The following is a 22,749-nucleotide window of genomic DNA, read 5'->3' as shown; positions in this document are numbered from 1 at the left end:
AAGATGTACCTCCCCCTTTGAACAAGTAAAAAATACGAATAATTTATGAGTGTCGACAAAAGACAACATGAAAAGATTTGATACATCAAATTATTTGTCACCATGGACGAAATGTGTGATCCAATTTTGATCTCATTATAGCAAATACCTTACTATAACACTACCGGACAGCTAGCAGTTTGCATGTGAATGGTGCAGATGCTGCTACCAGGTGGCAGGGTGTGCTGAAACAAGCTGTAATCTGCTATAATGTAGATTGTTGCTGGGATAGTAAATAGATTGATTAAATGGCAAACTTACTAGTGTTAAATTATTATATAACCACGTGTGGCTTACAGTGACACCGAAACAGCTGATATGTGGTTATATAATTTAACATTAGTAAGTTTGCCGTTTAATCAATCATTTATATTTAAGTGTTAAAAGTAGTATACGCAAGATTGAAGATGGATAGTTTCATTAATTAGTGCTGTGTTAAAATGTCAGGGTGTATATGTGCTGTTTATAATTGTGACAATTACAGCATTACAAATTGCTCCAAATCGTACTCTCGATTTCCGAGGGATCATGTTGTTGTTGTTGTTTTCTAATGCCAGGCGTTTGACAATAAAGTCATTTGACCTCTTGCACTCCAATATTTTTCAAGATATTATCATGGCCAGCCACTGAAGCACAGATTTTGAGGTTTCCGAGGGATCATAAAACGTGAGTCAAGAACATTCTTTAGTAGGCCAATGCCTTCGTCTCTGTGTTGATAGAACAATAAAAATTAGCCTTTTTATTTAGGCCTAATAAATGAATAGAAGTGAAAATGTATTGGAAGTTTTAAGGTTTTATCAAATTAAGTTTTATTGTTGTCCACATGGTTTACTACTTATTGCAAGCATTAGATTACTACCAATTTTATCTTTGCAGCAGTCAGCAATGCATATATAAAGTGTTATTGTAAATTCAGTCTTAATGTCAGAATTAATTTTGTCTCACTAAAGCTAATAAAAATGTGTAACAATTAATTACGGAAAATAATAAAGTATGCAATATTTCTCATAATATGCAGGTTTGATATAAAATAATGTTACATTAAATACTACTCAACATTTCTTAAGTGTCTCATATATTATTCCACATTAGTACCTCACATTTTAAACAATAGTCAGATTCCCACTATGTTAATATTTGTATTTGTGGTCGTAATACCACACCTCTCTGCCAGATGTCAGTTCCGCAACATTTTGCACTCGCGTCAATGCTGTCCGCTATTATTATAGTAAGGTATTTGATTATAGTTCGTTTATCGTACAGAAATGAAATGCTACATTTAAGTGTGCAAAGAAATATGAATTTGTATATATAGGCATTGTGTACAAGTGAAAATAAATAATAATAAATTACCTAAAACTACAATGCCTTTCCTTGGCGACACTTATATGTAACAAACGAAATTTTCCTTATAGATATGTTGAATTTTGACACAGAACTTCAGAAGTAACAAAATCATTTCTTTTTAATTCATTCAAACTCACTGGTAACAATGATGCAAGTATTTAAATGTGTCCCGAGTTCAGCAAGTTCAATTCATGTCACTTGTGATCACACTATGTACACCACAGGATTAATGTAATGAAATTGTTCACATCTTTCATTTTAAACACAAATTCTCTTAAATGAGTAAGTCCACAGACACTGTTCACGCATTCGCAGCATCCCATAAGTATTGACTGAAATTAAAAATTCTCTCTCTTTTCAGCTTGCCTCAGAGGCAGGTTCCTTTTCACTTTGTACAGGGTTGTTTCCGATCTCTGATAATGAATTTGAATGACGACACATGACAGCTGAACTGTGGCACGAGGTGACAGACCAGTAGTGAGTGATCTCATAGTCAGAATGCATTCCGACTCACAGCAGAAATTCCCAAGAAAATCGAGCGTTTTTTGGAGGGGTACATAACTCATTCCGATCCCAAGTACAGTTAAATGAAAATAAAAGAAGCCTACAATAAACGAGGTTTCGTTATTTCCAAGAAAGATTAATCCCATCCGAGCTTTGCCAGTCTTACTAGGTACACACAAGATGTCTTTCTTGGAAATAACTAAACCACGTTTTTTTTGCAGGCTCCTATGATTTTCACGTAACTGTACTTGGCATCAGAAAGAGTTGTTATGTACCTCTCCCAAAAGACTCGATTTTCTTGGGCATTGCTACTGTGATACACCGTGCACTCTGATTATGAAATCGCTCATTACTGGTCTGTCACCTCTTGCCGCAATTCAGCTGTCGGTGTGGTACCTGACGCACATGACGTCATTCAAATTCGTGATCAGAGATCGGAAGCAACCCTGTAGAACAAACTGCTAAGAACCATCTTTTTACCTACACTGTTATTCGGGATCATGTACCGAGTACAGAAATAAATGTAGGCTGAATGATTATGAATAAAAAAGTAGTCTGAGCTTTCATGAACTGCTCACTTTTTGCATAGTACTTCGCAAAAAATTCAATATAAAATCAATTCATCCCAAAGTTGGCATGCACATGAACGGCATGCCAGAAATGTTTTTGGTATCAGAGACGTAATTTCATTGAAATCTCACAAGTGTTGTTTTGTTCTATCACAGTACAGGTTCTTAGGTTAAGTTAATTGTTACTGATGGTTCAGTGATGACATGTGTATGCTTTCTTGCTATTGAACACAACACAGTTAAAGTTAAAGCTTTGTGTTGTAGTTCCACACGACGTGCGTGTCGCATCCCTTAACTTCATAATTACAATGCTTATCTAGCATGTGATTCTCGCCTTAAAGAGTTCTATGTAAAAGTGTCGTCACATTATAACATATGAGCCTCATTTCTACTTCCCTGTTCTTTAAATCATCACGGGAATTGAGGAAATGTCCCTCAGTATGCAACTTGCTATTTTAGCCCATACATAGTCAAAGACTGCCTTCAGCATGTAGTTGTATAGGGAGAACAATGAATTGTTATATAAAACTGTTTACAGCATAATGGTCTCAATACATGTGCCGAAAATGAATTTAAGTATGTTTTCGTCTCGGTTTTTTTACTGAAGCACAGAAACCCGCATAAGGTGTACAACCAGACCAAAGTAATGTTGCATATTGCATACATCAACTAGTCGATGATCGCAAGTTAATAAAGTCTTTAGTGATTGCATTGAATCGTGGTTTGTGGCCTCCAGTTTGATCCTTATATGCGGCAGCTTGCGTGAGAATGCTCCCCATTGCCTGGAGAGACTTGCAGTAAATATCAGGAAAACAAAACTTAACATTTTTTGTGAAAAACTCCTCCCACGTGTTTCGAAAGGCGTGTGTAGGCAGAAGGTCATCACTGCGATGTATTCCGTGTTATGTTGCATGGCACACACCAAGTATCACAGCCTGAGGTCCAGCAGCCACACACGCTAATGTCAGTACGACAGGGCTCCACCAGACTGCACTGGTTCCGTCTTTGGTATGCACTGATTCTGACGCTGCCTGCAATATAGAAGTCACTCATTCTTTAGGCCTATATTGAAAGTGTGTGAGAGAACTTTCAATTTTTCAAACAAAGCTTTAATTTCTACAATTCTATGATTCAGAAGGCAAAAGGTGATGTCAATTTTTGGAGAAAATGAGATTTTGCAATATGTTGTGTACCCTGATGGTAGGTATCTTCATTGTGGCAAAAGATGACGTGTATATCTCTTTATTATTATGGTTTTATACAGTCGTTCAAACTTTAAATGCTCGCTCGTGAAAAACTGCAAGAAATGACATCGCATTTTGCCTTGGAACCACATATTTGTAAATGTTTCCACTTGCAATTAAACCATCAGCATAACTTATGCAAATTTTCGTCTTCTGCTACAGTTTCATAGTTGCTCACCTGTGACTCTTGAGTGAGCTGGACTGGTTGAACTGCCGGCCGCAGTCAGAGCAGCGGTACGGCCGCTGGCCCGAGTGAATGCGCTCGTGCCTGATGATGTGGGACAGGTGGTAGAAACTCTTACCACACGTGCCGCAGATGTATGGCCGCTCCTTGGTGTGGGTCCTGCAGCAAGCAGAACATGTACAAGACAATGTTCCTAACACATAAACAACTGAAACGCATGGGGCACACCCACCTGAGATGGATTTTGAGATCGTACTTCTTGTAGAATGTCTTGCTGCACATGCAGCAGGCGTGCGGGCGCTGTTTGTAGTGGTCCCGCTTTATGTGCTCCTGCAACAACAGCTAATGCTGAGCTCTTCAACCAATTTTTTCCATACTTTTTAGATAGATTTGTTCGTTTCATAATATTCTTACAGCTAGAGTAAAGAACATGTCCAATTCTTATGTTTAACATAGAAAAATGCAAATATGAAATATATATAGAATTATTATCTTAATAACAATAACATTATTATACAATGCAGTATGGGGTAGTTGGAATAGCCAGCCTAATCAGCACCTTCAGATAGGTAAATAGTATGTAAAACAAAACACACCTGCACCTGGGTGGCGGCCGCATACTCCTTGGTGCACAGGTCACACCTGTAGCGAGGCAGCGGCCCAGCAGTGTGGCTGAGCATGTGCTTGTTGAGCGTGGACTTCCAGGCAAAGGACTGACCACACGTCTGGCAGTGGTAGCGCTGCTGGTCAATGAAATGGATGCCTGCAACACCAGCCAAGAGTGAATAGTTTGGAGGAGCAGACCCTTTCTAGCAATTCTACTGTCCTATGTTTATGTATATCACAAACTCAGAGTTACATTCAGCAGCATTTCCCACATAGGCCATATTAATTCACAAGAAATTTGTCCATATCATTAGTTAATTTAGAAGTTAATTCTTTTAAGAAAAATGTAAAAAAAAAAGAACTACTTTTAAAGCAACATTACCCAAGTAAAAGTGAATTTATGAACTCAACCCTCTGCCCTTAGGGAACTTCTACTTCTGTTTACTTTTCTTCTGTTCTTTGTCATGAACTGTGTAATTTTTATCATATAGTACTTCATGCTATCTGTTAAGATCAGACTGACCAAGGTGCTGCTTGAAGTTGCTGTTCTTGACGAACGTCTTGGGGCACTCTGGACACTGGTACAGCCGCACTGGCTTCTTAACGCTGTCTGGTGGCGTAATAGGCACCTCGGCCTCTGCATCTTCCGTCTTGCTCACCTTGTCCAAGTTGTGGCCTGGATCCCCCAGCACCTCAGCAGCTGTGGACAGCAGATTGTAGGTTGAAACTTTTTCTTTTGCTGATGGCGAAATTACAGTAATAAAAAGCATATCAAACAGAAGTCGTCGTACTAACTGATGCCATCTCCAACTACAACCCCTACAATACATGATTTAAGACCACAGATTAAGCTTCTAAAACCAAGACTACAACAAATTGTGATACAATGGATCCCTGCTCATGTAGGAATTGCGGGAAACGAAATGACAGATATTATTATCATCATCTTCTTCTTCTATATGGTCAACCCAAAGGCTTGCTCCAGCTCAGAGAGAATCTCTCCATCTAGTTCCAGAACGACCACTGACCTTGACCCACTCGTTTCACATTCAGACATACTAACCGTTATGTTTAAGTTACCAGTACTTCAAACATTCTCAGCTCCCGTATCACCCCTTCTGTGGTCGGCCATTGTAAATCATTATGATTTTGATAGCAGAAGTGCCCTAAATTGCGATTGGCCATAGCAAATGTCTAAGAGTTGATAGCAAGAAGGCCCTATCTCTCATTCAATGTCACATTGAACCTTCATGGTAAAACCTGAACTTCATCTTGACACTCCCATTTTTCCTATCGTGTATCGTTTATTATCACTAAACTACAGTTAAATAGAGCTACTATCATTATCTTCTTAACACCTTCTTGACCGTGATCAATTTCTGTCTCTCACGGCCGAGACATGACAACTTGGAAAAAGTGCTAATGAGTATTACTAAAGGCTAAAACTATTATTGTTGAAGCGCACCCACCTGGTGCAAAGAGTGGGGACGACACAGACGCGGCCAAGTCTAGGCAACTGCCCTCAGCCTCCTCCAGCAGCGTCATCTTGGAGGGGGCTTCCTGCTGCTGCTGCTGAGGCATTATCAGCAGCGACTTGGGCTCATCCGAGGACCCCAGCAGTGGGTCCACCGTTGACTTGATGCGAACCTGCAAACATCTCGAGGATAAGAATGATTCACAGCGCAGAACACAGAACTGCGTGGGCTCACCCTGTACCCACCTGCGTAGGCTCGTCCTGACCTTCCTGCGTGACGTAGATGATGATCTCGCCCATGACGCCGGCAGGCGGCTCGTCGTGCTCCTGCAGCAGGGACTCCAGCTGCGAACTGAGGGCGACCCTCTCGGCCTCAGCAGCGTCCTCCGCTTGGCGCTGCAGGCGTTCCTCGGGGGTCTGGCATGCGTGGCCCTTGAGCATCTCCACGGTCTGCAGGTCCTGGCCGCAGCAGCTGCAGTGGAAGCCATTTTCCTTCTCGTGCTGGCGCTCATGTTGGCGCAGCAGGGCGGCGAACTCGAAGCTCTCGCCACATACTTTGCAGTAGAAGCGTCGGCTCTGGCCGCCTGCGATCCGTGTGCGGGGTGCGGTGCTGACTTCACTCTCGCGGTGCAGCTGGCGCATGTGCTTGCGCATCACCATGTGGGACTTGAACATCTTGCGACAGATGGTGCACGCCACGTCCTTGCTGGTCTGGTGCGAGGTCTTGTGCTGGTGCAGGGCATTCAGCTGGCTGAAGCGCCGACCGCACACGGTGCAGGGATACGGCTTGATTCCTGCCAACATACAGCTGCTATGTAAAATATGCTTCACTTGCCTATTGTATCATACACACCAATGGGATTCATCTTCACTGTGATGTCATTGAGAATGGAGTGATGCACACTAAATTTAACCTTTTCTCATGATTCATGAACAATTCACCAATGAATTTTTTTTCCCATTGAAAGTAGTGGGGAAAATTATGTAACCTCAGAATGCATTCGAAAACTAAACTTATAGAAATGCAAATGAGATGTGATAAAAATTGTAAAATTCTAGTGACACTTTACTGGTATGACATCACAGCTATTCCCAACTTTTGCTTACAAGTTGCACACTCGCCCTCATCACACTTCACTTGGGACATGTCAACCAGCATTATCCTCATAACATTTTTCTTATCAGACTGTGCAGTCTTGTAGCAGGAAGCAATCTTCCTCTTTTTTTGAAAATCTTAGCCTTTAATAAATCCACAATTGGAAGATTACCGGATACCCCTTCCTGAATCCTTCATTAAGCATCACTTTAGTTTCGGACATTAAAAAAATAGTGAACAGTTTCTCTGCAGCCAACAATGCAATCTTACATGGGCTACAATTAAAAGGGCACTGAACTAAAACTCAAATTCTGGGATAAGAATTATATTCTAAGAAACATGCATTTGATTATACAGAATGGCGCAAAACTAAACTTTTCTACGGCTAACAGTTTCCAAGCAACATGTGACATCACACTGCTGTGCCTCCAGCCTTGTCACGTTACACCTGCTGTAATTCATGTCCAATGCCTATCTGCTTCTTTCTTGCTTAATGAACCTGCTTGTCCTCCTGCAGTTTTACTTATTCTGCAGTTACAGCAGCATGTAGCAGTTGTCTCCATTTTACGGATTTCTTACTATATTTTATTTTATACACCCAATCACTCCAAACCACCTAATGCTTCTCTTTCATGCGAATTGTGGTCAATACCCTCGAAACTAAAATGCACTCTTTCTTCCATTGTCATGGCATTCTAAACTGTCTCCCAGTGCGCTTGAAATTCCTGCTAATGTAATATAATCGTTGCAGTTAGATTCAGTCCGTTTTCTACAGCAGCCTCTTCTTGACTATAATCATCGTGAGCACATGATGTAAATTTTCTGCTGTCTTCCCATGAATGTAGGTAAGTTACATAGAAGTGAATTTTTCTGTCAATAATTCACTTTATTCACGTGTAGCAATGGACCACCACACATGAGTATAAGTATGTCGGAGCCTTTGCCTTTTTCATTAATAATTTTTCGAGATGACAAACATCAAATTCATGATGGATATTGGGAACTTTATTTTTTATCATGGCTCTTACCCTGTATGCCTACCAGATAAAAACAATTTTACACGTAATCTTTTGCATAGTTGATTTTAACAGTTCTTCACAAGGTTCTTTCCATACACCTGTGTAGTGTTTTCAAGTACAGTATTTTTGAAGTACTTTAATTTATTACAGTGTGATGTAACAATTTTGCCGAAAAAGCGGGAGAATCATACTGCCCGTCAGCCAAGCACAAATTTTCTTCAACTAAAGCAATTTCATAATTGTTTTTCTTTTTTGTAATCCATGCAGGATGGACAGATGGAAAAAAGAACTGTCTTACAAATTTGTAAAAGTGGCAGTTAGTGAAAAGTAGTATTTTTAAAGTTTGTGCAAATGTAGAAAGAAGTTAAATGTAATAAATTTCACCCACAACAACAGCGTACTCTTATTTGTTGAGAATGACCAATAATAGGAATGGCTTCTTACATTTAGACGCGCACCCTTACTTCTAATAGTGCACCACACATGAAAAGGAAGAGCAAGTAAACACTGCAAATGTTTCATCCCTTGAAAGACATTTTCAGTTTCAGTTTAGTAAACGAATTGGAATCACTGCAGGGGTTATAACTGTACACTTCCATCAGTTTCAGTAGTGCAACACTTCATATGCTCAGGTGATCAGCATTATCACTTGGTTGATTTAAGTCTTCGTCACGGAAGTGAATTCCACTATTACTGCATTCGACGTGGGAATGAAATCTGTATACTCAGTTCTTGTGTAGAACTGGAAACTTTTATTTTTTTGGAGAAACACATTTCTATTGTTATCACATCCCAACACACGATAGCATGGAAAATTCCTTCTAATAATAATGCACCACAATAATGAAGAGGGTGAGGCATCACTGATAACAAAGTGTTATAGCAGTTGCAAACTTACGCAACGCAAGCTATGGATGAGGCAGTGTGACGTCAGCAGCAGTGGTGGACAAAATTCTTTCACTTTGTAAATCGAGAACCAGTTGATATTTTAAGTTTCGATTTTCAAATCGATGTTGTCTACAAAAGAATTTTTTTGTTCAGTACACCTTTAAAATACAATATAATATTTTATTATATCATACAGGTTTTTATTAGAGTATGCACCTTCCCCGTTATTGAGGATCATAGAATAAAAAATTATATAACGCATTTATTTGTTTTTTTTTTTTTTTTACACAGAGTTAATTCAATGGGTTCGAACCATGACTTTGTGTCGTGAGGTAAGCATGATAATCATGAAGATGACAGAACAGAAAACTAAATCAATGTAAATTTCTATAGAAATTCAGGCACGACCGTCTCAAAGAAGGGCTATCAAATTTTTTAAGTATGTTTGTATGCAATGGTAACCTCCTCCCCAACGTGTTTTCCCGCGTAATATTCTCATCTTCTCCATCCCTTGACCTACTGCAATGAGCCTGTGTAAGAATTCCCGCTTAAAGGGGATTCCTGGGTAACACATTCACGTTTCATCACTCTTGCCTGGTTAATGCGCTCGTGCAAGGAATTTTGTTGCACTTGCCTGTGTTCACTGTCTGGATCTTGAAATTTCCTCTCAGGACGGAGGTTTGAAGGAAAGTACAGATACCTATTCGTTTTATACGAATATGAAAGTGCATTATTGTAAATATATTTATGACAACTGAATTTTTGACAGGTGGCTTACAAAGTTATCTTTTCATTTACACTGCCATAAGTTGTCTCTGAGCATTAAGAAACTTATATTGATATACTGTAGTGTACAGTACAATAAGATATGTTGTACATTTAAAGACTCTGTAACAGTTTTGTTGCCGTTGCAAACCTTAGAACGCTATCTTGCTCCATATTTAGTTGCAGAAGTGGCGTGACATCAGGAAGGAATTCCCATCTGAGACATTTTCCTGGATAAGACGCGTTCTTTCCCTCGAAAGCATCTTAATGAAGTTTTACTGTATACCATTTTAGTTCGAATTCTAATTAGCCTCTGCTAACTGAAGTACAGGTTCAAATCATGACAATGCCAGTGCTGTCATGAAGATATGAACTGTGACCCACCAGAGTGCATGCGTGTGTGGCGGATGAGGTTGGACACATGGTTGAACTTCTTGCCACACGTCTCACAGATGCACTTGTTGATGCCCAGGTGGATGTTGAGATGAGTCTTCAGGTCAGAGCGCTTGAAAAAGGCCTGTGAACAGACAAGAGAAAATGTTCATTGGCAGCAAGTGACGGGAGGGAAGAGAAAAGGAATCTCTGCAGGAACGAGAAAAAAAAAGCATCCAGTGACTGCATCAAACCAACACATTTCCATTTCCTAGTATGACTTGGCTTGGAGGTTCAACGACATGCAACTCCATTCTGCTCTGCTGTCGAGCAGATTTGGATGTGATGCCACAAGGTTTAGTATTATTTTCTAACAAGCTGTAACTTCTCAAGACCTCACAAGAATGTTTTGAATAAAAGTTGCCAATTTGTTGAGCAGAATCAGAGTATTAAAAAATGTTCATTCCATTCAGAATATCAGAGCTGCCTCCCACCAGTGACGTCGCCAGGATCAGAGCAAGGGGGGTGCGGATGGGGTGCGAGATTTAAAAATGGGGTGTGAGCTGTAAAAATGTGGTACATAAAATAACCAAAATGTTCTCTCATGCACTTGCGCGCATACTATACATGTGTTTATTAATATTATTGTCGTACCATCGGATCTGTGCCCCTACAGCGCTGTCGTCGTTCTTGGAAAAGTTAACGCCTCTACTCACTCCATTCCACCCATTTCTCTCCCACTACGTCAAACAGCAGGCCAGAACCTTGCCGAATAGGGATGTTGCCAAACTTCCGTCAAACAGTGTGTGTCTCTTGAATATTGCTTATAATACTGTAAGGTTAATTATTACTTATTCATAATTTAATTTAAGTAGGTCTAATGACGCTGATTGATTTATGCAAAATGCTATTACTTGCGTAATAATATTTCTTTCACCACTCCGTGCTACAGTATTCATGTTGAGTTGACAACACTGGACTGCAAGTGCAAATAAACTGTCCCGCAAGAAGGCTCAAAATTGTGAGTAGTGGGGAGAGAAAGAGAGAGAGATAGAATGAATTGCCGAGGCTGAGAAGGAATTAAGGTTCAGTTCGCATATCTTACGGGGGCACAGAACCAATGGTCGGACTATACTATGTATTATTATTATTATTATTATTATTATTATTATTATTATTATTGTTATTGTTGTTGTTGTTATTATTATTATTATTATTATTATTATTATTATTATTATTATTATTATTATTATTATCATTATTGTTGCTTATCACATCCATAACGATACACTAAGGGACGTAATTTTTTCACATCCAAGAAACTGTTTGTTTGTTTGTTTGTTTTTGTTCTTCTTAAAATAAATTGTCCTTTGGGGTGCAGAAAGGAGTGCTCCGATTTTTTTCTTTCGCACCTCCCTAGCGACGTCCCTGCTCCCACCATCCCTATGAGTAAGGTCCATGATGCAGCCTGAAATGCCCCCTCCTCTAATGAGCCTTCAGCTATTAACCCAGCCAATGTATCTGTAGACACTGGGATACCATCTCTATGTTACTGATAACAGGGACTTAACCGCCATATTCATGGAGGATCTCACAATTTCTTAAGTGGGCATTTCAATCTAGATGCAAGGATGATTGACACTGTGAAGCCGTTTTGCGATCTGTCCAAGGATGCAGATATAAAGGCTGTATTTAACACCATTGGCAGTGATCTCGATCTATCAGAAATAGACCTTGAGTATCGAGATCATAAGGATTTGCCAAATATAGACATTCTCCGCTGCAAAACACTTGCAGAAGAAGTGAAATATTTTGCCTCTTCAGCGAATTACAAAAATCTAGCAACTCTTTTTGCTTGTATCCTTGTGAGTGCTGATGTGGAGCAACTTGTGGGCTTGAAGAGCAGAAACGTGCCAGAATGAGTGAGAACTTTGTTTCTATGTTCACTATAACATGCCATCTCTGGCTGAATGGAATCCTTGGGAAGCAGTACCGTTCTGGCTTTGGAAATGTGAACAACATACCCGCGATCGTCCGAAGCTGTCACAACAAGATTACTTCACTGGCATATTCAGCTTGCCGAGAAACGTCAAGGAGACAAAAACAAAGAAAAAAAGACATTCTAAGATACTGTTGGCTGTTATGAGTTAATTTCTTACATCAATTTTGCACAATTATGCTACAATTGTTTACATTACTTGTACTTTTCTGTTTACTGTAACTGTGTGTAACTTATACAATGCCAATTTCCATGAATACAAGGCTATTGGTTTTACTTGGTATCTGTTGTTGTCTTTTAACTTCTATTACTGCACAAATTTTGTTTTATTACTGCACAAATTGTGTATGACTGCACACTAAAAAAATCTGCTAATAATAATAATAATAATAATAATAATAATAATAATAATAATAATAATAATAATTACTACTACTACTACTACTACTGCTACTACTACTACTGCTGCTACTGCACTACTCCTGCTGCTGCTGCTGCTTCGCCTTCAGTCTGGAATATTTTTCCACGATCAGAGTGATAACGTACCTTGTGGCAGATCTGGCAAGCATGCGCGCGTTCACCAGCATGGATGCGACGTTGGTGATAGCTGAGCTGTGACACACGGTCAAACCGTGCAGCACAAATCTTGCATATGTGTGGGCGCAGGTTCAGGTGCGACTCCTTCTCATGCCGTCTCAGCTGAGACTGGCTTGAGAACACCACCTGCGAAACAGAGGGTCGTAATTACAGACAGCACAATATGAAATAAATATTTCAATGCTAAAATATCTTCATTCCTAACCATTTGGAGCAGGTTTACATAAGCCTTTAGAGGGTCACAGTTTTGTCTGTAATATGCTACCAAATGAAATACATACATGTGCATAATGAAACAGCTTGTGAGCATCATCAAATCACTGATTAACTTTCCAACTTCTTTGCTATGTTAATATTTAGGAATTTACCTGGTGACTAGTTTCGAAGTCTTGTTCTTCATTGTCCAAAGCCTAGTCCACACCTGTGGAGTAACAGCGCGTCTGGCCTTGAAACCAGGTGGTCCGGATTCAATTCTCGGTCAGGGCAAGTTACCTGGTTGAGGTTTTTCCTGGGGTTTTCCCTCAACCCAATATGAGCAAATGCTGGGTAACTTTCGGTGCTGGACCCCGGACTCATTTCACCGGCATTATCACCTTCATCTCATTCAGACTCTAAATACTAAGATGTTGATACAGCGTCGTAAAATAACCTACTAAAATAAAAATAAAAATCCAAAGCCTAATGGAGATCCTGCACTATCTTCTGGTTTCCTCTTCCACTAGGCTTTGGACAATGAAGAACACCACTTCGAAACTAGTCACGAGGTAAATTCCTAAATATTAACACAGTAATGAAGTTGGAAAGATAATCACTGATGTATAAGTGTTAAAAGTGTATGTAGAAAATGAAGAATCATCAAATCCTTGTCTGACTGCAAGAACTAGGATAACTGAATTTTTTACAATTGTGTTCGTTCGAAAAGAACAAAAAAAGTTCTAAAAGTTCTTACATTAGGCCTAGCTGGACTCAACACTGGTTACAGTACAACAGAAATAACTTTTCTCTATTTTCTGGTATAAGATTTCACTTTCTGTCAATTGATATTGTTTTGTACGATGAAAAACACATGAAGCTGAAAAAAAAGAGAAGAAATTAAGTAGACAGCAAATTGATTGTTGAAAGCCATTTAAAACATCAATTTACATATATAAAAATAGACATGGCAACACTGAAAACACTTCCAGTAGATTCGAAAGAATGAGCAAAGCTGGAATAGGAGACAAGCACTTATTTTGTTTTGGATTCTCGAATTCAATGATAATACAAGCTCAGTGACTCTAAGGAGGGAATCTAAAGACTTCACTTTTCCTTGGGAATGTTAGTGGACTGGGTGACTTGGGGTTTTCAATTATTTCCTGGAAAACATCTCTCTTGTCTCGTTATAAGCCCGGTTCAGTGGTCATTACAGAAATATTAATGGAAGGGGAAAATGTGAAATATGGGACATTTAACTGCAGGCCGCACCTTGTCAGGACAGGCGCTGCACTCCCACTTGCGCTCGCCGCTGTGCGAGTGCAGATGTCCGTAGAACTGCGTGGCGCGGGGGAAGGCTGTGTCACACAGGTCGCACATGTAGCTGCCCTCTGAATCCTCTGTGCCGGATTCTTTCTTCTTACGGGAGCGCTCTGGAGCAGGTGTCAGCATGGCGTCCAGCACCTCGAGCTTCTCTTCAATGTGGAGCTCACTGCCAATAACCTGCACACACATGGCTGCGTCATGGAAGTCGAGTAAACTTCGTTTTGTATCATTCACACAGCAATACCTATTCATTTTTTTATACTTTCGGAAATGAAATAATAAAATGTCCTATTTCTTCCAGACTGACATACACAAAATGTTATAAGAATGCTTTCAACACTCTCCAATATAAGTTTAGGCTTACTTGTATCTGTAATTGAATGAAACAGCACTTTTACAAGCATTTTTTTTTTCGATTTCTGTAATATAGCTTCCTTATTAACACAATTACAGAGGTGCCAACTATTACGAATTTGTCGTAATTATTACGGATTTCCCCGGATATTACAGCATTACAGCCAAAGGGAAAATTATTAGGGAAAATGAAAATTATGACGGAAAACAATATGTATCTTCAGAAAATAAGAGAAAAAATGTGCAAAGAAAAATTGAATTGAGACTGAATTTCTTAATCATGCAGAAGTTGTAAATATTTCACACAGAAAAAAAAAATCATATTCATCTCTTGAATATTTTATTCAAACATTTCCAAATTTGGTTCATGAAAGTGAACATCAAAGACTTGAAGAGGAATTTGCAGTTTACCAATGCGGTATTTTTCCTAATACATTATAAATAATGAATCTAGAATAGATGCAATAGAGCCAAAATTGCAGATTTTAGAAATCAAAGAGAGTATAAAACATTTTTGTAGTAGGCCTACTAGGTGTACCTCACAATGACTCTTATACAGAAAGTCTCTTCAGTGTTGTGAGAAAAAAATCAGACAGAATTCAGGCCTACATTAAGCACATCAACACTGAAATCACTTCAGTATTACATCACAATGAGAAGTTTGCTTCAACAAGAAATTTTAGAAAAACAGCTGCTACATGCCACAAAGCAAAAGTAACAGGTAACGTGTGATTAGGGCCCATGTATAGTACTGTATGTCTTACAACTGGCTTTGCTAGAAGGGGGAAGGGGCACCGAGATTACTAATAATTCACTTGAAAAGTTGGCACCTCTCCTCTCCGAAATGAAGTAGTAACAAAAATTGGCTATTTTTTTCAAACTAGCATACACAAAATGTTCAGCATTCTCTACCACAAGCATGGCTATTTTCTGTAATTCTGTTTCCTTTGTAACCTGTTCAGTTCGCCTCCGGTTGTTTATCTCCACAAATGGCCGCAGCTTGGGCTTCTCGTCATCGGCTGCCGGGGCAAGCGAGTCCTCAGCGAAGCTGCCGCTTGTCACGAGAGAGTAGACGCTGTTGACAGTCAGCTGTGGCATGAGCCCGGCCTCACTGGCCCCGATGATGTCGAATCCCCCCACCTCAGGGAGCATGATGGTGCTGCCATCTTCTGCCACGTGCAGCACCACCCGTGAGGATGGCTCGTTTGCTGGAATGTTGGGGTTAGCACACACGTCGTCTAGTGTGTAGGTCACATACAGGATCTGGCCATCCCCCTCCCGCTGCTGAGAGAGCAGTGCGTCATCACCGGCGTTGCCTAGCAACCCCGCCATGTCCTCTCCAAGTGCAGGCAGCGTGTCGGGGAAGCTCTGCCACATACAGAGTTAACAGTGTCCACAGTCAAAACATGCTACACATGGCTATAGCACTAGAAATAATCATGCTGAAACTGATCAGGACAGGGAAAGGAACTGGGTTCCTGGCTAAGAAGAAACTGCCTACTGAAGGACACGCTGCAAGGAATGGTGAACGGGAGAGAAGTTCGGAGCAGGAGAAGATATCAGATGATACATAACATTAAGATATATGGATCATATGCAGAGACTCAGAGAAAGACAGAAAATAGGGAAGATTGGAGAAAGCTGGGTTTGCAGTAAAGGACTTATCCTTGGGCAGAGAAAACTACAAATGAATGAACTTTAGTAAAGCAGCTACTGATACAGATGGACACAATCTTATATAACAAATTACCCTCAGAACTGAAAAATTTAGTGGATTAAGTCAGTGATCTGCATCTGCAAATGCCCCGCAAAGAAAAATCAATTAAATTAATGTGTTAGGGTCTCAAAATATGAATTTGTGTGGCCATGAACTGTGTACAGGCAAGTATTGCTGCAGCACATCACCTCAGTCAGCATGCAAGACATTCTCCTCTGTAAGAACTTCCAGATATGATACTTAGCTTCGACACCTTTCCAGAATTATCTGAAACGTTCCTACTGCATATTAACACCTTCAATCAGCATTCAGTCCAGAGTCGAACCACATCAAGTCGCAGTGCAGCGTTATTTATTTATGACTGCTCTTCAATTTAAAGTTTTCTTTTTGTAAACAATGATGCTAATATAACTTTTCGGGTCTTCCATCTTGAGGAAGGACCAAACACCTATCTGATCAGGTTTACGGAGCAGCTACGCAGTGATTATGACTACATCTCGATTTTCGTTCAGTGGATCATTGGCTTCAGTCTGGGTCCTAGGGAAAACTGTCACAGTACCTCTAGTAGGTGTCGAGGCATCAACAGGTAACAATTCCGTCGAATTATTATTATTATTATTATTATTATTACTATTATTATTATTATTATTATTATTATTATTATTATTATTATTATTATTTACCCAGCTGACACGAATATTATTTTTCAATTACAGTGTGGAAGAAGATGCACCAGATGTTGTGTCAGACTTGCAGTTTTGGACGAATGAACCTCAGTGGATGAGCTAGAACCTCCTGAAGAGTTGAATCAACTGCCTAGTTCTTCAGAGATCAGTGCCACAGAAAAAACAGTACTAGTCAGAAGGAAGTATCACGATTCCTGCTTGGTATTGAGTTCCTTTAGACCAGTGACAAATCACAGTGCATAATCCACATGATTGATTGAAACTATAACATTGACCACTATGCCAAAAACGAGAAAGGATCTGGTGGTGGTGTTAATGGTAGCGGTGGTGGTGGTAGCAGTGGTGGCAGCAGTGGTGATGCTAGTGGTGGCGGTGGCAGAGGTGGCAGTGGTGGTGACAATGAATAAATAAAAGCTTCACTCTCATCTTTCTTTCTTGGGCAAGCAACTTTGATCAAGTAAGATGACTTCTTGTGATATGCAAAGTATTTTTTCTGCCTTCAGAAATGTTACTACAAGAAACATTTTTCTAAAAGAAAAAAATTCTGCAACAATATAAAACTGAAATGATCTCGACACTTGAGTATGTTCAGTTTCAAAATAAAAGTAGGCCTATGTATTTTAATAAAACATCTCAAAAGGTTTAATGAGCTCATAAAAACATAAAAAACCGTAATCTAAATAATACATCTTCCAGCTGTATTCCGTTGACACCTATATAGAGTGGTTTTAATAGAATGGAGAAAATTCTCTGTCGTTTGACTCTTGACAATTTGAGTAGACTCCTTTGTTTGAGAGAACTCCACATTTCTTATTATTAAAGTAAGTAGAGAATTTTTCGTGATTTTGAAGAATCCTCACACTACTGAACTCTTGCCGACTATTAAGAGTTGTTGTTGTTGTTGTTGTTGTTGAACTCGTAATGACAGTTCTCGATAGTGATTTGGAGTGACAACAATTTGTCTACATTTGTTGACATGATAAATTACAATTCTGTCATATTTCAAAAATCGTTCCTATCGGAAATACCAAAAAAAATTTCATCATTTAAAGAATTCAGAAATATGAAAAAGGATTTGAGACCCCTGTCACTAACTCTCAATTAAACAAATATTCAGTGAATATGAAACATGGCTAAAAATGACAGATCCACATAAAACTGGAAATAAGCTGGTATTATTAAGAAAGTGAGAAAAGATGCTTCTACATGTAATGGAAGAAGAAGTTACAAATCCTATTTTGTTCAGAACACAAGATATTATTTTATACTCTCATTAATTATTATAGCCTTAATTAACGTGCTGGTTATTACTTAAGGGTGCACTAAGGTGAAATTTCAATTTTCTAAATAAATAAAGATATAAGTCTGAAATTTTGTACAGTTATTATACTCCTTATAAATAGCGTGTATGCCAAATTTCATCTAATTTTGCTTAAGAATTTAATCCAACAAATGTTAACACTTTTACTTAAAATTCCATTTTTATAACTTTCAAACACCCCTAAAACAAAACTTACTATGCAAAGTCTTAATTTCTTTTATTCCCTTCCCCAAAAACGTGTATTTCATATTGTCAACTGTAAAAACAGCTAAAAGAATCAGCAACTCCTGCAAATAAAAAATAATATATGTTGTTGTTGTTTTCTAATGCCAGGCGTTTGACAATAAAGTCATTTGACCTCTTGCACTCCAATATTTTTCAAAGATATTATCATGGCCAGCCACTGAAGCACAGATTTTGAGTTGTTCCGAATCCATTTCTTGGTTTGAGTTGCACAATGGGCAAAAAAATAATATATAAAACTGTGAGATTTAAAGAGAAATCTGATGTTTTGTTACATACATGGGTTAGGCCTATTAAAGAAGTTTCACAAAAAAAAAACATTCCTGCAGTACAAATTTTGTAGGAAAAATATATTTTTAGCAGAGCAAAATGTGCAAAAACAAAAGCAGAGAAAAATGACTTTGAAATGCTTTAAATTAATATAAACACATGCATATGCCTTTTAAAAATGGCCACCGAAATAGGGAATTGGAGGGGCATAAATTCATGAAAATTGTCCCAGAGCTTCCTTAGACCACACACAATTTTTAATGCTAGAAACTAAAAATGTGATTTTTTGACCATAAATGACAAATTTTCATTAAGGTGTACCCATAAGTAACATACATACATAATTAAAATCATTCAAAATTAATTTAAGCACGTAATATTCGATTTTGTAATTTACGGACTCAACAAAGCAGGCGCCATTTTATTTCATAGAGGCAGTTAGCTGTGGAGTTGGACATCCAAGATAGTGCCCTCCTGTTCTCACAAAGAGGATTTGATTGCACCTCGGTCCAAATTGCTACCCCAAACTACAGATATCTAAAAAAATTTCATTTTTTGTCCATTTTAGATCTCCTCCTCTAGTTCCAGGAAATGATCTGTCAAATTTTCTGTTTCAAATATAGTCTATAAAGGGACTGACAATTTTCTAGAAAAGACTCTCTGCAAGCCACAGATGGCTAAGGCGCTTGCCTGCCAATCTGGTGTTGTGCTCGGGCGCGGGTTCGATCTCCTCTTGGGCTGATTATCTGGTTGAGCTTTTTCCGAAGTTTTCCACAACTGTAAGGCAAATGTCAGGTAATTTGTGGCGAATTTTCGGCCTCATCTCGCCAAATATCATCTCGCTATCACCAATCCCATCGACACTAAATAACCTAATAGTTTATACAGCATCGTTAAATAACCACGTAAAAAAAATTATATAGGCTACTGTGCCTTCATATGTTGATCAATATTAGTAAATGTTGCCATATCAAGCAATCAGGACTTAACTCTTGCATTTTGAGTCTATAAATCAAGTGACTTCACATTTCTGAAGAATATTCTCCCAAGTCTGAAAAATTGTTTCACTTTATTTACAAGAAACTGTGAGTTTTCTCCGCGTTACTGACGCGCACTCCGACTTGGAGAATTTCTCAAGAAGTCTGCTCACTTTTATTAATAAGAAGCTGGAGAATTCTCAATCTTTCGAGAATTTTCATTTCTCTCCATTTACTAATGCAGCATTTACAGTAGTTGATCACGTTTATTTGTTTTAAAATGTTCTTGGAGGGCAAGCGTACAGAGAATGACAGGCATAGTGCGTGGCAATAAAAGTTACCAGTTGCCATAATGGAAAGTAAGGCCACCAGGCAGTACTAGGCATTCTGCTTCTACTGATAACTTGATTTTTCACCCAAGTCTTCCTCAACCATAAAGCAAATGTCAGGTAATCCCTGGTGAATCCTTGGACTCTTCTTGCCATCACCCATTCACCGATGCTAGAGGATTTTTAAATGAACAACGGAGCATAACAAAAAGTGCAAGTGGTTCTTGTTTTCCTTACTTTCACATCATGCCTAGCTATTATTTTCTCTGGTAAAGATTATTAATGAAGCGTGGGAAAACTAAGATGGAGATGAAGAGAATGAGCCAAGATCGAGAGAAGTGGCTGAAATGGACAAAACGAGGTGCCCCGAAGCTTAGTGACGTAAGAGGCTAATGAAGAAAAAGAAGAAGTAAAGGTAATTAAGGGAGAAAGGAAATAAAAAGCCTTTATTCCAAGCATGCTTAGGTATCATTTTCAAAAACATTTTGCTGCACCCTACTTGTGGCACAAGTGTTACAAGTTGTTGCTCTGAGGAGTTGTTGCTCGCAGTGGCTGGTTGCTCCTGCTGCACGTAGATCACCATGGATCTGTCTAGACATTCCTCCTTCTTTGCTTCACTTCTCTCCTCTGTGCCTATTGATGCCACAGATAAATCCCTGTCCACTTTCTCCATTTCAGGGTGTCACTACATACGCTGTCCTGCAACCAGAAGCGTTCAAATGTGTGCTATGACAGTACAGAAAGAAGTGTGCCATTCTCTGCTTTGAAGAAGTAATGTGTAGAATGTAAATTGCAAATAAAATTGTAAAACATGTATACAGGTAAAATAACTGAAGTGTAAGTACAGGAAAAGAACGAACTCAGTCCACTTCAGCAAATTGTTCAGGAGAGCAGTTTAAAATGTCTTCACCACATTCTTTCCTAGTATGTCAAATACAAAATCTGTCATAGCACCTGGACTGTTCACACTATCAGTGTTTCACGCATAGGATTAAAGTACATGAAATACTACTACACACAACACGCATTAACTCATTTTTGATGAAAAGTAGACAAAACTGGTTCTTTCCCTGTACTGCTTTGTAACATAAAAACGATAACCCCAAAGTACGGACAGTTTTGGTAAGTAAAGTATTCGCATACTGTGTAGGGAGGTTATGTGATTTTCAAAACTCAGATTTAATGTACCATAATTGTGAGCTGTCGTGTTGACTTGTTGAACATGCGTGAGTATAAGGGGAATCTTGGTTAAAGTGCAAATAATATCAGAACGAAACAACAAAAATTGAAGAAGAAAAAACATTGTGTAACATGAATATTAAATTTTACTGTAAATATTTATATATTTTAGTTTCTAAGCATCATAGCATCTCATTAATAACATTTAAATTGCATACGGGCGCTTCATCAACTTGGTGCTATCATGCGCCCCTCCCCCTAATATTGCCATTCTTTTCACTAATAGGTCGTCGAGAGAGAGTCTATACCTACCATCCCAAAGAATCTCTAGCCAACTCGCGCGTTACGATAACGCAGACATTCAAATCGAAATTAAATGGGAAGCAGAGTATGAAGTAACATATTTTAAATTATTATTTATCCCGTATATTAGTTCCATGAAAGTAATTAATATTTTCGTATTATGACGTCACGTACCTTGCTAGCTGGCGAGATCGGCCATGATAGTAATGACGTCACACAACATAATTCCCTGTTGTCCATTAACATTCTGATTTCTGTGCTGCCTGGATTCTCTGATCGAGGATGTGAGGAACTATCGACAAACGAAAATAGAGTTTGTGTAATTTTGATGATAAAAAGAAGATTAAACGTGTACTACTGTACTATAATATTTTTGAAGAGGGGCTGATGTTTAATATGATATTGTGAAGTCCGACATAGCTCATGTCCCATATTGTAGACTCTAGAAATCTAGAGATGAGCGAAGCCCGCAGGAACATACATGCATGTGATTACGGATTAGCAAACATGGGCTTCATCAAAATGTATTAATCTTACGCTTACAGTATGAAGATAATATTATAGAAGAAAACAAAACACGAAATAGGAAAAGGAATGATTAATATCAATATATATGTAACTTAGTTACACAAATGCTTTAGGTATACATTTTCACGTGTCCGCGTGCATCTTTCATAAAACTATGTAAAATCGATTAGCTGGTGATGCTAGTATTGAAATTGCTCTTATCTTTATATTGCTTCTAGTAAACAGATTACCTCTATAATTATTATGCCTAACTATCATAAAGCAACACAATTCGCATTCGAGAATTCTCAGGTTTGATTCCTGGTGGCGACCAATCTGGTCGAGGTTTTTCAGTGGTTTTCCTCGACCTCGACTTAATATAGCGGTAGGTAATTTTCAGTTAAATAAAGGAATTGCCAGATTGGATCCCGATTGCCACGAATGTAGAGTATCCAACGCCCACTGAACAAATATTTCACTTTTATCACTGCCAATGTTGCGCTATAATCGTATATGCAAGGTAGGCTATAACAAAAACCTAAACGAACCAAACCTAACCTGTCAAAGAAGCAACAAGTTATGCTAAATATGTGTATAATTGGCCTATGTCTCTATAGTGGGCGGGACACAAGTAACATTGAC

General features: G+C 38.8%; 1 protein-coding gene across 2 annotated transcripts; it reads right to left on the bottom strand.

Moving 5' to 3' along the window:
• Nucleotides 1–1,486: 1,486 nt before the first annotated feature.
• On the bottom strand, nt 1,487–22,435 carry LOC138700845 (zinc finger protein 605-like). 2 transcript variants are annotated; one of them, XM_069827200.1, is made up of 13 exons: nt 21,775–22,435; nt 20,618–20,817; nt 15,530–15,943; nt 14,168–14,398; nt 12,653–12,829; nt 10,120–10,252; nt 6,214–6,761; nt 5,963–6,140; nt 5,017–5,193; nt 4,484–4,650; nt 4,120–4,217; nt 3,882–4,046; nt 1,487–3,490 (listed from the first exon to the last, which is right to left on the bottom strand). In XM_069827200.1, the coding sequence occupies exons 2-13, from the start codon at nt 20,789–20,791 to the stop codon at nt 3,424–3,426; spliced, it is 2,529 nt and encodes an 842-aa protein (XP_069683301.1). In that variant the 5' UTR covers nt 20,792–20,817; nt 21,775–22,435; the 3' UTR covers nt 1,487–3,423. The 2 variants fall into 2 exon arrangements, with proteins under 2 accessions (XP_069683301.1, XP_069683302.1); XM_069827201.1 differs by lacking the exon at nt 21,775–22,435 and adding an exon at nt 21,610–21,730.
• Nucleotides 22,436–22,749: the final 314 nt, after the last annotated feature.

Source organism: Periplaneta americana, chromosome 6 (assembly GCF_040183065.1).
Source record: "Periplaneta americana isolate PAMFEO1 chromosome 6, P.americana_PAMFEO1_priV1, whole genome shotgun sequence".
Classification (NCBI taxonomy): Eukaryota; Metazoa; Arthropoda; class Insecta; order Blattodea; family Blattidae; genus Periplaneta; species Periplaneta americana.
This window is presented reverse-complemented; position numbering and strand designations above follow the sequence as displayed.

What these genes read in the sequence shown, in the direction of transcription:
- LOC138700845 (XM_069827200.1), bottom strand. Translation starts at nt 20,791, where the DNA reads ATGGAGAAAGTGGACAGGGATTTATCTGTGGCATCAATAGGCACAGAG. An exon ending in GTCAGGACGAGCCTACGCAG is followed by an intron (nt 6,141 to 6,213) that starts GTGGGTACAGGG and finishes AGATGTTTGCAG; the next exon opens with GTTCGCATCAAGTCAACGGT. An exon ending in AGCTCACTCAAGAGTCACAG is followed by an intron (nt 3,491 to 3,881) that starts GTGAGCAACTAT and finishes TCTATATTGCAG; the next exon opens with GCAGCGTCAGAATCAGTGCA.